The sequence below is a fragment of the Nothoprocta perdicaria genome, unplaced genomic scaffold (assembly GCF_003342845.1).
Source record: "Nothoprocta perdicaria isolate Ctin4 unplaced genomic scaffold, notPer1 scaffold_103, whole genome shotgun sequence".
In the NCBI taxonomy this organism is placed as follows: Eukaryota; Metazoa; Chordata; class Aves; order Tinamiformes; family Tinamidae; genus Nothoprocta; species Nothoprocta perdicaria.
This window is the reverse complement of record NW_020454128.1, coordinates 2,601,958-2,616,690: the sequence shown is the minus strand read 5'-3', so window position 1 is coordinate 2,616,690 and position 14,733 is coordinate 2,601,958. Positions and strand designations below refer to the sequence as shown.

The 14,733-nt window shown below is 40.9% G+C and overlaps 1 protein-coding gene across 2 annotated transcripts in view; it reads left to right on the top strand.

Moving 5' to 3' along the window:
- Positions 1-14,733, top strand: part of LRRTM4 (leucine rich repeat transmembrane neuronal 4) — a 96,106-nt gene that overhangs the window by 552 nt on the left and 80,821 nt on the right. Inside the window, exon 2 of one of the 2 annotated variants that reach the window (XM_026043675.1) lies at positions 1,554-3,100. In XM_026043675.1, the coding sequence (XP_025899460.1) occupies positions 1,554-3,100 (1,547 nt within the window). The remainder of the gene's footprint in view (positions 1-1,553; positions 3,101-14,733) is intronic. The other variant, XM_026043669.1, reaches the window with a different exon arrangement.

Sequence of the window (14,733 nt, the reverse complement as noted above, 5' to 3'; positions counted from 1 at the left end):
GTAGTTTTGAAAAGATTCACTTGGTCTTTGAAAAGACACCCCCAATATAGCTGCTAGATTTCCAGCAGTCATTTTGCCCATCTTACATTCTCAAGTGTGACAGGTTTATTTGCCTCCCTTCTTTCCCCCACCCCAAAGTCTATAATAGCCAGAGCATATTTCTAGCTGGCTGCTGCTAGCACATAGGCTGGAGCAAAAGGTGAGGATTTGAATTAAAAASCTAGGCATTAAAGTGAAGTGCAGAGACATATAGTCAGGCAAATTGTAGATAAGAAATGATTTCACTGATTGCCTCTTAGTTTAATAATGAAAACAGTAACTGCAGCACAAGGCTGGTTTTGAGTGAGAGTGCATGGATATAAGAAAATAAGTATTTGTACTGGAGACACTGACCCTTAAAAGATTTTTTCTTGGGAGCAGGCACCTTAATTATTAACAAGATTACAATTCTGGACAGAGACATGAGAGCTAGAATTGTGTGTTGGATCCCCCCACCCCACCCCAGCCCTTTCATAATTATTCAAAGAATGTGGAAAATGTGGGTGAACTCACATAACAGCATTGGTCCCRTATTATAAATTTGGCATCTGAAATGCAAAATCTCAAAATTAGTAGAGCTGTAGAAGAGAGAGGGGAACTGAAATACAAATATACCCCCCTTTCTACATATTGCTGCTCTTTAGGCAGTGTTAATATGTGTATTTGCATAAAGTGTATGAAATAAATGTATATACAAGATAATAAATGCTTAGAATTTGACAGCTGTATGCATGTGATAAGACTATGACCCCTTTTAAAGTAATATGTCTATTACCAATATCTAGCCATTGAAATCCCATGCTAGTATTAAATGATGTGCTTCCCTAGTGTTTGAATGTACTTTCTGTATATGTCTTTCATGTGTTTTACATACATGAAAATAATAAGTAATTTGCACCTCATCTGAAAATAGAATCACCCCATGCAAAAAGTAAAGCCTTTCCTTATTGCTTCATTTCTTACAGTAAACACACATATTAATGGTCAAACTTTATCATGAAATGATTCTGCACTGTATTCCTTGTAGTAATTTTAAATGGAATTGAACTTGTAGTTGCTTTTATTAAGGAAACATTTAACAACATGTAAAGGCTTTGGCTCGTTTCCTTTCCGATACTAYGGAGCATTGAGCACAGTGACTTGACAGATATGTTTATTGTTAAAACCTCAGCATGTAGCACTAAGGGTAGAGCAGCTACACTGAGATGATGTGCAGGAGAACAAGACAATAGAGACCACGCTTCTGATCCTGCTAAGAGACCATAAATCACAACAAGAGTAATTGAGTAACAGAAGTGGTACTGCTGATGATGTGGTATCAGAGATGGCAAGCCAGAAACTTCAAATACGGGCTTTTAGGCAAAAAAAAGAGTGCAAGAAAGACTGAAACGCAGGTTGTCTTTAAAACTCATTGTTTCATTAAGATTATATTTGAAAGCCTGTTGACGGTGGTAATCTGTTGGTGACTTATTTTAATAGCTGTACAATGCACATTTGTCTTTTTAATATTGTAGGTTTCCATTTAATTAAGCAGCTGAGAGGCATGAGTGCGGTGTTAGTGCTACTTCCTATGGTGCTGTTTGTTATGCTCACAGGGGCTCAGCGTGCTTGCCCCAAGAACTGCAGATGCGATGGCAAGATTGTGTACTGTGAATCTCATGCATTCAGAGACATCCCTCAGAATATTTCTGGAGGGTCCCAAGGCTTATCGTTACGGTACAACAGCATTCAGAAGCTTAAATCAAATCAGTTTGCGGGCCTCAATCAGCTCATATGGCTTTATCTTGACCATAATTACATCAGCTCCGTGGATGAGGATGCATTTCAGGGGATCCGCAGGCTGAAGGAATTAATTCTAAGCTCCAACAAAATTACCCATCTGCACAACAAAACCTTTCACCCTGTCCCGAACCTCCGTAATCTGGACCTCTCTTACAACAAGCTGCAGGTGCTGCAGTCTGAACAGTTCAAGGGCCTTCGTAARCTCTTGATCTTGCATTTGCGATCCAACTCACTGAAAACGGTGCCAATTCGAGTTTTCCAAGACTGTCGAAACCTTGATTTTCTGGATTTGGGCTACAACCGTCTGCGGAGCTTATCTCGTAATGCTTTTGCTGGCCTTTTGAAGTTGACAGAGCTCCACTTGGAGCACAATCAGTTTTCTAAGATCAATTTTGCCCATTTTCCACGCCTCTTCAACCTTCGCTCCATTTATTTGCAGTGGAATAGGATCCGGTCTATTAGTCAAGGGTTAACATGGACTTGGAGTTCCTTGCACAACTTGGATTTATCAGGAAATGACATAACAGGGGTAGAACCTGGGATGTTCCAGGGCTTGCCCAACCTGCAAAAGCTAAACCTGGATTCCAACAAACTTACCAACATCTCTCAGGATACCATCAACACGTGGATCTCGCTCATCTCCATCACTCTGTCTGGAAATATGTGGGAATGTTCTCGAAGCATTTGCCCACTGTTTACTTGGCTTAAGAATTTCAAGGGAAATAAAGAAAGCACCATGATATGTGCAGGCCCTAAAAATATCCAGGGTGAAAAGGTGAGTGATGCTGTGGAAACATATAATATCTGTGCAGAGGTCCAGGTGGTTGTTACCGAGAGATCATATCAGGCACCTAAAACTGCCCAAAGACCTATCTTTATTCCTAAACCAACCATTTCCAAACTGGAAAGCAATCAACCGACATCTGTGATGGTAACCACTTTTGCAGACCTCCCAACGCCTGGAATGGAACCAGAGTACGAGCATGTTTCCTTTCATAAAATAATTGCTGGGAGCGTGGCCCTTTTTCTTTCCGTAGCCATGATCCTTTTGGTTATCTATGTGTCGTGGAAGCGTTATCCAGCCAGCATGAAGCAGCTCCAGCAGCACACTCTCATGAAGAGGCGGAGGAAAAAGGCCAGGGAGTGTGAAAGGCAAATGAACTCCCCTTTACAGGAATATTATGTGGACTACAAGCCAACGAATTCTGAGACCATGGGTGTATCAGTTAATGGATCCGGGCCCTGCACATATACCATCTCCGGCTCCAGGGAATGTGAGGTATGAACCATGATCCTCCTAAAACCATTTCAGCTGCTGAGAAGGAGAGGTAAATGTTTGAAGATATTGAGGTGTCTCTAAGCACTAAAAAGATTAATAAGCATTTTTGAGTTGGGGTTTGTTCTGTGTGAAATGTGACCATTAAATGAATAATGGTCAGGGAAGTGGCAGTGATTATCTCAAACAGTTCATATTTATCCAAGACTAAGGTTTAGTTGAAGTAAACAACAGTGAAAAGTCAGCTGGAGTGTTACTCTTCTCTCACTCATATCCCTTGGATTGTCAGAAGAGTCTCATCCTTTAAGTATTGGTAGAAAGAGAGGAGTCTGAGAATCTTTTGTGTTTCAAAAATAAATATGGAAACCTCTTTAGATGACATGTCAAATCTTGAGACTTCCCTGATCTAYTTAATGACAATGCACAAGATGATTTGGTCCTTACAGAGGACTAGAACAGTCCATTTGCAGATATCTGGGTTGAGAAGGAAGCATTATATTTTGTTTGTTTTTGTTTTGTGTAAACTTTCAGATACTAATGCCAGCTTAACTTGTGAGACAACTCCCTTGGTTAATGGTGTTAACAGGGAGCTAAGTTTCACACATGTAGACCAGGTTTTCATTCCGTAAGTACTTGAAATATAAATAGGAAAGCCTTCAATTTCTTTAGTCTATTGTTCAACTTTGCCAAGAAAATACCATACTTTGTCCCTGCTGTGTTGAAGTATTGAGTTGATTTTCTCTCTATTAATGTATGTGTAAGAAATGTTGAGTATTGGGGGTTTTTTAAATGTATTTTAAGGAGCATTTGCGTTATGATGTTCCGATACTTTTTACTTCTGACTACGTGTGTTAGGGGACTGTGGGGAATTTTACCTTCTTGGTTGTGGTCATCCAGCCTGCCTATAGGTCTGTTGAAATGTATTCGTATCTGTTCTTCAGGTTGGGTTTGATTAGAATAGATTTGACAGGCAGTAGGAAAGATGTGCTAAAATTGAGTAGTGGCTAATGGCTCGCAGTTCGATGAGTATGATATCTGACAGGTGGATATTCTGAAAATAGGAGGTCTTTAAGATGTCTTCAACTTGGCACCTAAATTTTGGATCACCAAAGAGCTGGGGAAAGAACAAAGTAAAAGCAAAAGGGTTATTTTCTCTGGAGTCTTCAAAAACAAAGACCCTTGTCATTTTTATTAATATCATGTTTGTGAAGGTTTTGTTTTGTTTTAAGAGCAATACGAGTGGACAAGATCTGACACTARCAAAGTTACTCACCTTTTCACTGGATGTCATAGGGACTTGACCTTAATGACTTCCTTCTACTGTTGGTCATGTTTAATACCACTGAAGTTTCATTAGCTTCAATAAAATGCTGTTTAATTTACAATGATATGATTTGGAGGACAGCTGAATCCCTCTGCTGTGATTGAAAGGCCATCAAATGTAACCATAATCTGCACTGGAATTTGGTCACAATCCAAGTGCACAAAAGATGCAGTATGCCTGCAGTCTAGAAGACTTCAGTACAGGTAATTTGGATTATGGCAGGTAAATAAGAAGCTGAAGAGTCCCTTTGGGTCCAGCAACAGGTGGGCAACATGGCATAATTTCTTCATGGTAATGTCAGCATTAAACACAAGGAAACCCCAGTTCACCTGAGGCTCTCAGGTACTCTTGCTGCACAGCATCAATTTTATTCATTTACTCTGTTCAGGGAGGTCAACTTAAGATAATGCTTAAGTTTGTTGAACTCAAGCTGTGGGATTGTTGGATGTGGTGTAAATCACAGTAAAACTGCCTTAAATGTAATGGTGCTGTCCAGACTGACTGCTAGGAAGTAGGCTCTGTGTTTGCAAGGGGGTTCATTATCCCTTCGCTATTAGCACAGGGGACATCAGGAGACATAAACAGCTGATACTTGAAGACACGTGTAGCAGCCATCAGCCCCACTGAAAYGCCATCGTCTGCTTGGATTTAACATTCTTCGTCTCCATAGCTACGAGGTTGCACTTGTGAAAGGAAAGATAAGCACTGTACGGTGCTAACAAATTTCACGAAAAAAATCTTTGAAGCATCTTCAGCAGTGAAAAGGTTTAAGGACAGGGGAAAAAATAAAATGGAAATTCATTATTAATAATGATTTTATCCAGACATATCTCTTGAAAAATTACTATTTTGCATGATTGAGGCATAGCTCTAGGCCATCCTCCTATAGGTCCGTCTGGCTTGTTGACTGTGCTCAGACTGAGCTTTCTTTTTAAAAAAAAAGACTATTTAGAGGGAAGAATGTTTGGTTATCAGTATGATGGCAGAGAATTTTTTCAGAATTATTTGCTTAACTTCTTGCTGCTTTTACTTTTTAGTAATATTTCTCAAGTCATTGTGTGCCTTCAGTTGTTTTCTCCCTGCCTCCACAGTCCTGTTCTTCCCTGTAAGCATCTCAGGGGCAAAAACTCGTCTCTCTCGCTGAAAAGAAATTATGGCTTAATTCCATTTTGACATGGGAAAATGCCTGAAAATCTTTTCTCGGTAGAATCTGGTGATAATGAATAGTTTATGAGTGAGTCCAGGGGGTGGTGTGGACATACCTATCACTTTCACAGTACTGATCTTATTTTTAGAAGTGTCCAGCTCAACTCACACATAAACCACTTTTTTTTTTCTCTTCCCTGGTAGTTCTTGCTTTGAAACAGCAAGCTTAGGTGTTTATTCGGGTTTGTTTTTCACAGCAGCAAAGTATGAGCAGGACTATTATTTTTAACTTCAGCRGGATTTCTAGCACATAATAAAGCTATGCAGGTGTTTAAGAGCTGTGCTGCTTGGTCTTGTACTGCAGGTGAGTGAGTGGCAGGTTCAGTCTGCATTGCTGCTTTTTCTAGTTCATGCTTTTGAATGATTTCTTGTACTCAGGAAAGCCAGAGTCGGCCTTACTGCAATTGAGAGTAATTCTCTTGCCATCTGTGGGATTGCAGTCGAGACACCTGGCCCGTGGCATTCTGTTTAGCCCATTGGCAATGCTTTCTAGGATAACTGGATGCTCAGGATTTTGGCTGTCACCATCCCCTTAGCAGACTGYGGCCGTCTCATGTTGACCTTTGCTTTGTGCACGTGTGTCGTGCTTCCTCTCGTGCGTATTTACTTGCACGCTCGCTGAAAACGTGGGACCTATAAAAAGCAAGCACACAAACCAAGCTGGAACATTATGTATTCCATATATGTCATGCAAAATATTTGCATAACGCACCATGAAGTTATGTGGGGAGAAGGAACTTTGCTGCAGAAATGGTTCTTTCTTTCTGCTAGAAGATTATTCATCTACTGTTTCTCAGTTATAAAAGAAAAAAAAACAATAAGCAAGTGAACATCTTTCCTAAGTACAGTTGATTCAAAGCTCAGCACCCTCTGGCAGACATTTGGCACAAGCCGAAGGTTACTTGGTACCCAYTGGCTTCTCCATCTCTAACCATGCCCTGGTGCCTGACACGCGGGCCCACCTGCTCGTGTACGTACGACACTGCTGAGATGCTCTTGGATTGTTCATTGAAGTTAAAACCAGGGCACTTGTCACTTCTGTTCATACATGCGAAGTCAGTCACACAAAATTACGTTCACCGTGAATCCCGCTTCCTTCTCCATTGCCAGTGGGAAGAAACGGATCAGTAAGAGAGGATAATGTATGCAAACATGGGGGCTACTGTTGACCTGTTATTGAGGTAGGCTTGAGCTTCTGGGGAAATGCAGCCTTGTGAAAGACAGAAATCACTCCGAGCTTTGTTAGAAGGTTTTTTTAAAAGACAATTGTATTTTTTCTTTTGGCCATTGTCTTAAAAAATTATGAGACAATTGCCAAATACTCCTTGTTAGAGGCATAAGTTTTGCATAGTTTGGGGGAGTCAGAGGTTTGAGGAGGAGGTAAATATTACAAATTTCTTCAGGCTTAGGGGTGACTGTAGAATTTACACTTACATAAGTCATTGTTACTACAAAAAATTACCAGTATATAGAAAAGTGTACTATAAAAGTATGAGTAATGTAAGAACAAATGCAYGGGGGCACATTTTTTTCCAGGACTCAGCACTTGCAAAGGGTGGGATTTTGCAGTTAGTTGTTACCAAAAGGCCTGCGTGTGTTTATGGAAAAGCTCAGCCATCTGTGCCTCAGCGGCAATTGAGACACAGGCTGTAAACTTCAAAAAGGAGTTGGAGGAGGAGGAGGCAGAATATCTCAGAAAGTCTCATTAGGTGCAGAGCCAGGTGCTTGGTGGGAGACGAGCTTTTCTGAAATTTGATTTTATAGTCCAAGAACTTGAAAAAGTGCCTTGCATGAGACCCTGCAGTGAGACAGCGGCGAAGGAAGGGCCATCTCCCAGACTTCAGTTAGGCTGGGACTCTCCTAACCGTATTGGGGCCATTAAATGTGTTCTGCTCTCATCTGGAGTCTGGCAAATAATTGAGAGAACTCGGAAATTGCTCTGAGTCATTCTCTTTCCTCTACAATAGGCAGCAATGTGCTGGGAGGGTGTGTGCTGATGGCAGTTCATCCTCTCGTCTTCCCTTCCCCTCTTTCTCTATTTGCTTTAATTTTGTCCCTTGCTAGGAACATCACAGTTTCTGGTTTTTATGCTTAGTGAGTACTGGTGGAACAGAGCAGATGCTGCATCACAAAAGCTTTTTGCAAGGGATGAAAATACTTGTATTCCTATTCTAATCATTGCCTGGGCCCTGTGAAAGATTCCTGTGTTGCTGGAGTCGTGACAGAACGAGTTTGTCCTCTCCATCTCCTTTCTCCTCTTATCTCACCCCTTCTTTTTCTTTTGTGGCAACTCCACGATGTACTGCCATTATTTTAAGGAGGGGGGGAAAATCAATTTTGGTTCATTATGTAGTTCCTGCCAGGAGGCAGAATGCTAATAGAAACAGGGAGATATCTGTTGAACCTGCTAATTTGTTTTTTTTTCATTTCAACAAAAAAATCCCCTCTCCCCAAATTCTCATTTTAAAAGGAGACAATCTTATTAGCAAGTATCTTGCTGCTAGAAATGCTGTGCAAACCCCTCTGCAGGATAATAGGGTCGATGTGATTGTTGGTGTTAAAGCTGCTCGCTGAATTCCACATCTGGTTGCAGCCCAGAGCTCCGGGAGGCAGCCTGGGTGTGGAGCYGAGCAGAGCCGGGCTCCGCTGCGAGCTCTGCTCCTTGCCCGTGGTGCCACAGAATCCCAGAATATTCAGGGTTGGAAGGGACCTCTCGAGACCATCTAGTCCAGCCTTTCCGCTCAAGCAGGCACACSTAGAGCACGTGGCACAGGGTGGCATCCAGGTGGGTTTGGAAGACCTCCAGAGAAGGAGCCACGAGGCAGCAGCTGCTTCTAGCAGCCAAGCTCATGCAGGCAGGACAGGTTGATGCTTTTCAAAACTTTGGGACTAAGGCTCATTTAGGTGGACTTGCTTATTCCTTTCAGGAGGRTGACTGTGTGCTTTAGTGGCAAACGCTGCTTGGCATAGCAAAACGAGCAGCCCTCTCTCACGCTGGTTATGTTGTAAGCCTTGACATGAGAAATTCCCACGTGATTTGTATTCATAGCACACTAACATCCCAGTATTTGGTCATTTCAAGCCAGGTATTTCAGGACTGAACACAGATGGGCTGCAGCAGTAAACATTTTTGACACTAATCAGCTTTCATCACATCTATCTGTTGCTCGGCCAAATAGGCTTAGATGGCTTTAGATCTCCCCATCTACACAGAAGAGGAATGGTTCAATTCCTAGAGAATTCCTGGTGGGTAGTTGCCTCTGTACCTTGCTGCAAACTCCAGTTTTCTTAGGAGCTGATATTCCTTCCCTTCCTATGCAAGGGAGTAAGATGGATGGAGCAGGAGGTTATTCGTAGATGGGAGTATTGGCTTCTTGGTCTAACAGGTTTGTTTGTCTTTGTGTCTTTAAACCACATTGGTAAGTGACAAGGAAATGGAAAAATTCTACCTGGTAGAAGGAGTATGGCATCAGCCTTGCAGTTGTCATGGTACCTGAAATCAGTGCATATGAAAGAGTGGGGAATAAAATAAAGGTCAGAAAATGCCAATAATCTGGCATCTCGCAGAGTCTAGTTAAAACAAAACCCCTGCCTTTGTTTGTGAGTTCTAGCATGGATTATTATTTACAGGCAAGGTTTTTGTTTTTATTTAAGTGGTTTCACAGAATCCCAGAATGGTTGAGGTTGGAAGGGACCTCTAGAGATCATCTAGGCCAAGCCCTGCCGTAGCAAGGACACTCAGAGTACAGGGCACCCAGTTGCATCCAGGTGGGTTTGGAAGACCTCCAGAGGAGACTCCACAACCTCCCTGGGCASCTTGTTCCAGTGCTCTGTCACCCTCACAGAGAAGTTTTTCCTCATGTGGAGATGGAACTTCCTGTGTTTCAACTTATATCCATTGCCCCTTGTCCTGTCACTGGCCACCACTGAGAAGAGTTTGGCCCCCTTCTGCCTACCTTCTTCCCTAAGGTACTTATACATATTGATCAGATCTACTCTCAGTCTTCTCCAGGCTAAACAAGCCCAGCTCACTTAGTCTTTCCTCATAAGATAGATGCTCCGGTCCCTTAGTCATCTTTGTCACTCTAAAAGCAAYGAAGCATTTGTTGGATGCATTTAAATGTTACTGGCAAGGGCATAAGGAGTTCATAGATGGTAGCAAGCCAGAAAATCTTCCTAATAGCTTGGAGGTCTMAGGCTGTCTCTGTGACAAAGGGCCATGCAGAAAACAACGGGACTTGGTGAGTATTCTTGAACTTGATTCTTTGTTTTCTATGCTTTTGTGTCTAAAATAAGATGACTTTTGCGTAGTATATTTTAATCTGTAGATCTCAAAACACAGTAGGTATGTACCACTATTCAATTTTCAAAAATGGGAAACTGAGGCAGAGCGATGAGAGCTTTGTCCCAGTTTGCTGCCCAGAATGTAGATCACTTTCCAGAGATCAAGGTTTGTTTTGATCGCTACTAAATTACGTACAAATGGATAAACAAATTAATACKGCCTGTCCTAAGCTGTTGATACTTATCTTATCTCATTGCCTTTTATGCCAGAGGAACAGCTGGAGTCTGGACAGGGTGCTAGGGACTTGAGCTGTGGGTGGTCTTGTGCCARTCCTTAGAGGAATTTAACACTCTTAGAATATTCAGAATTAAATCTTGCATTCATATATTGCAGTAAAATGTCCAGTTTCCCCCTACTGGACAACATTAAGGCCTTAAACTCACTCCGTTCAGAAGGTTTTGCATTTACAGCAGATGTTCCACCTCTGTTATCTTCTGTCTTTCTAGTTGCAGCATAAAGCATTGCGGTGTCTGTGACACCGTAATGTTGTGCTTGTGTTGCCACTGGCTATATTCATGCTGTAATAGGTAGCCTAAAGGAACTAAGCAAAGGGTATTTTTCCTTTATATTATATATAAAAGTCATCCTGTTTATTCATTTTTTTTTTTCTGGGAAAATACTAAGCTTAATCGCACATGGAGTAAGCCATCTGGTTCCTGTCAGAGCTGCTGTATATACATACATATGGGGAAATTGCTTATTGATTTAGCCAAGTGTGAACAAGTGTTACCAGTAAACCACCAAAGTATTCATAATACTAATAGATACTATCAGAAGTGACATGCTGCACTTGATGCTTGACTAGAGGGCATCAGGTTTTAACCAAGGATTAAACAAACAAACAAACAGAATAGCCAGTTACCTTTATATAGCCTGTGCTATTAAACCTTTAATAAAAAGCTTCTTGGAGAGAGAAATGCAATACGTTCAGAGGTAATGTGTGTTTATTTTATTGGCCTTACTGTASCTTACATGATAGAATTAGTCCTGGCTCCTCTGCACACTCTTTAAGGCATTTGTGTCAGTTTTGTCATCAAGAGAATATCAGTATAATATTGGTATCATCCAGTTTGATGGATGAAACTTCTGCAAAAAAGTGCTACAGGGAAATCTCAAACTTCAGCTTTGTCACTGTTCATGTCTGGATGATATTTGCTCGGTTGTATTGGAAGATGGGTGCTTGYGACTTGCATGTCTAGAGTTATTTTCACAAGTCCTACCTAAGATGTACTTACAGATGCTCTGCTTTTTCATATTTCGTATAGGAAGCAGACAAATGTGGCTGTCACTGGGTACTGTCTAAGCTGTCTTCTTGCTGCAATGAAATCTGTAGGTATGTATAGGTGACTTGGTAGTGAATTTACTCCTAGAAATATAAATGATCAAACTGCTAATTCTTTTTGTATTATAGAGGGTGACTGATAGAGGTGACTGATCTTGGTCTTGCTATATAGGTATAGGGAAGAAGGAGTTTTGAGGGAAATACTGCTCACAATCGATTATAATGCCACTGCAGCCAATCGTATATATAAYGTTGTATGTAGGCATTCTGTTAGCTGTTTTATCTTCTTCTGTTTTAGAAGTGTTGTGAGCTCATGAAYGGAGCCAAAATAAGGTAAAAACACAGTTCAAGATAGATGAGTCAYTTTGACTCTTAAGTTGTTGTCTTATGACTTCATATCTAAAATGAATAGGAGTATTTAAGCACAGAGCTATTGATCCAGGCTTTTGGCATACACAGATATCTTGCATGTATCCTATGCTAAWTTCATATTTTGCAATTACCTTCTTTGCAATTGAGTGAGCTACCTTCAGGAACAGGAAACAGCATAGTCCTGTTGCCATGGGTCAGTCAGTATGGCTGAGAGGCAAGGATAGGCAGCCTGCAACAACACCCTGCTAAGGTGGCATTCCTTCCTGGAGCTGGTCTGGCATCTGTGCTGATTAGATAAGCTTGTTTAGAGGTCTTGAACACTGTGGTATGCTGCACGTCCTTAGCACTTGTCCTTAAGTGTATAACAGCAAGGCTGTGGTACCAATAGAACATGTACAGAATACGTTTGTGTTCCCAATAACTCAGTAAAAGTGATGGTACCAATAGAACATGTACAGAATACGTTTGTGTCCCCAATAACTCAGTAAAAGTGAGGGTGTCCAAGTGGCACTGTATCTGCAGAACATCAGAAAAATAATCTAGAATAACTCTAGAAGAGCAGCTTGTTTCCATGTTTGGAATCTGTGATACTCTTAACTGCAGCTGAACAGCAGCAAAACTCAACTCACGTGGAGGGGAGAGGTGGCAGAATGGCCGCTCTGTGAAGTCTTGTTGAAGGCCGGTTGACTCCTTCCATTTTGAAGGAGTCAAGCAACTAGCTAACCTCTAAAGRCATGAGATTGAAAGGCTGGGAGTAGGGAAGAAACTCTTAGATGTGGAAGGGCCTGTTGAGATGTAGATGGAAGTGTTTGCTGATAATGATATCCTGGTGAGAATGTCTTTGAACTGGAACTGCTAAATTCTCTCTTCTGCTTGTCAATAAATATCAGCTCAGCTAATGGGCAGTGCCAGAGTTAAGAATATAATATTTGTGATGGTATTAAATTAAAAGAGGTTGCATCAATAGGTGTAACATACTAATGAGGCATCGGGGGGAAATTAATGCATTTCCTGCCAACAAATTCAAGCACAATTTTCTAAATTCTTAGTTTGGCCTTGAAAACATTCCAATTCATCTCTTTCTTTAGGCTAGAGCTCCCTAGCCGTTACTGCTTGTTTGCATAGTTTAAACTGAAATGTAGTAATAAAGGTGCTAATGCATCCATTAGCTGTCAGCTGGACCAAAGTGACGTGTGTTTGCACATTGGTGACTAAACTTGAACTCACAGAGGAAGGTGTAAAACAGCCCACACCTGCACGACATTAAATTAGTTTCAAATATAATTAAAAAATACCTTGGGATAAGGTTGTGGAGCTTCACTCCCAAAAGATTCCAGATGCRGGAGATTAATAACAATGACTCATCTAAATATAAAATATTTGATTTTCATTTTCACACTGCACTTGATTTAGGAGACATTCATTTTAGCATCTGTCAAGAGTAATGTATGTACACAAACAGGCTGTCAGGAACTGAACGTGATTGCAAAGTTTGCAGTGAATCTCTGGCTTCCTAAACTGAGGCCAGGATTTTTATTAAACTGCAGTAGATTGCTGGGCTTTTGGTTAAAACTATTGTTTTATGCATTTCCTTAAGGCATAAATAGTTATTTACATGTAAAATTTGGAAGGCACTGGGCCTCCTCAGCCTGATAGATTTTTAGTGAAGGATCATGCTGGCAAATTTGGAGAGGCAAAAGCCTGAGTGCTCGGCCTTCGTAGATGATAACTGGCACTTTTTTTTCATGTGGATGTTGCATAAAATGGAGGCCCCTTCTGTAATTTTCTGTGGTTTGTTTAACTAGGGCCTGCTGTTAAAAAATGCATTTTTTTAAGTTTTAAAAGAAAGCTAGAGAATTTTCAGTGTAACTACTCATGGAAAACATATMTCTCTCTCAGCATAAACACACTGGCATGTTTGCTTTCGCTACTGTCCTTTTGACTGAGTCTGACAGCTCTAAATATCAATATACTCTCTTCCGTGACAGTATAGTGAGAACTAGTGAGATCTGTTGCGTATCAGATGAAGTAACACGTCTATATCAAAATGGTCCTTTGCAACGGCAATAAATCATGCAATTCCTAATCTGCTCAACAGAAAGGTTAATATTTCCTGCTGGTACCTAATTTGGGCTGTGAATTTAACTTCATGGCAAAGGATCAGCAGTATCATGTTCATCTGATCACTGCTCTTTGCAAGAGTAGGTGATAGTGCTCTGAGTTATGGTAAAAATAATTTCAAACTGAATACTACACTTAATAATAATACTTAAGCACATTACATCTTCAACAAGCTGTACAAACATTAACTAATTAGTACCCCCAACTAATGCATAATACTCCATCATGGTATGTAATTACTTTTAGAGCTTGAAGAATTATTCGTTGTGAATAAATTATCCAGCAAACTTAGCTATTTTTTTTTCCTGTACTGTTCATGATTTTGTCTGCAAAGTAATTACAGTTCTGTGGATGTGCTCAGTCTCATTTTTGCCATGATGCCATGATGGCAATGCGTGGTATCCCTTATATTCACTATAAGCGTTTCCTTTAATCCTTTAGTGTTGTTTTGTTGCGGTAACTTTTTGTAGTRTTTTCAGTGGAGTGTAAAGCCTCAGTGTGCTAGGTGCTGCATACATGAATATGAAGGGCTACAAATATACAAAACCCAGAGAGATGGGAAATGGAGATGTAAGAAAAGGATATATGACTGGTCTATGGTCCTCTGCTCTGCCAAGTGAATCCATTCAATGGGATTGCACTGGAATTAAATSCGTATCTGTTGGCGGTGCCTTTTTTCTTAGGTCACAGAAGTCTATGACAATGTCAGTGTCTCTGCTTAATCTCACAAACGTCACTTTTCTGGCCTCTAAAAGAGGCTAATATTTRTTGTCTTGATATGGGAGTCCTATGGGTCTTGCAGGTGGTGGCACTCACAGTGAAGATGCATTGCTCTTTCAACAGAGCCCTGCCTTTTCCAGGCCCTTCTTTTTCCAGGCCCTGTGTTCCTGCTAGGAGATAAGCTGCCTTGCGTCTGGTTTTACAAACTGCTTGCAAATTGCCCCTGTCCCAAAGCAGGTCCGCTACTCAACTACAGAAGCGATTCC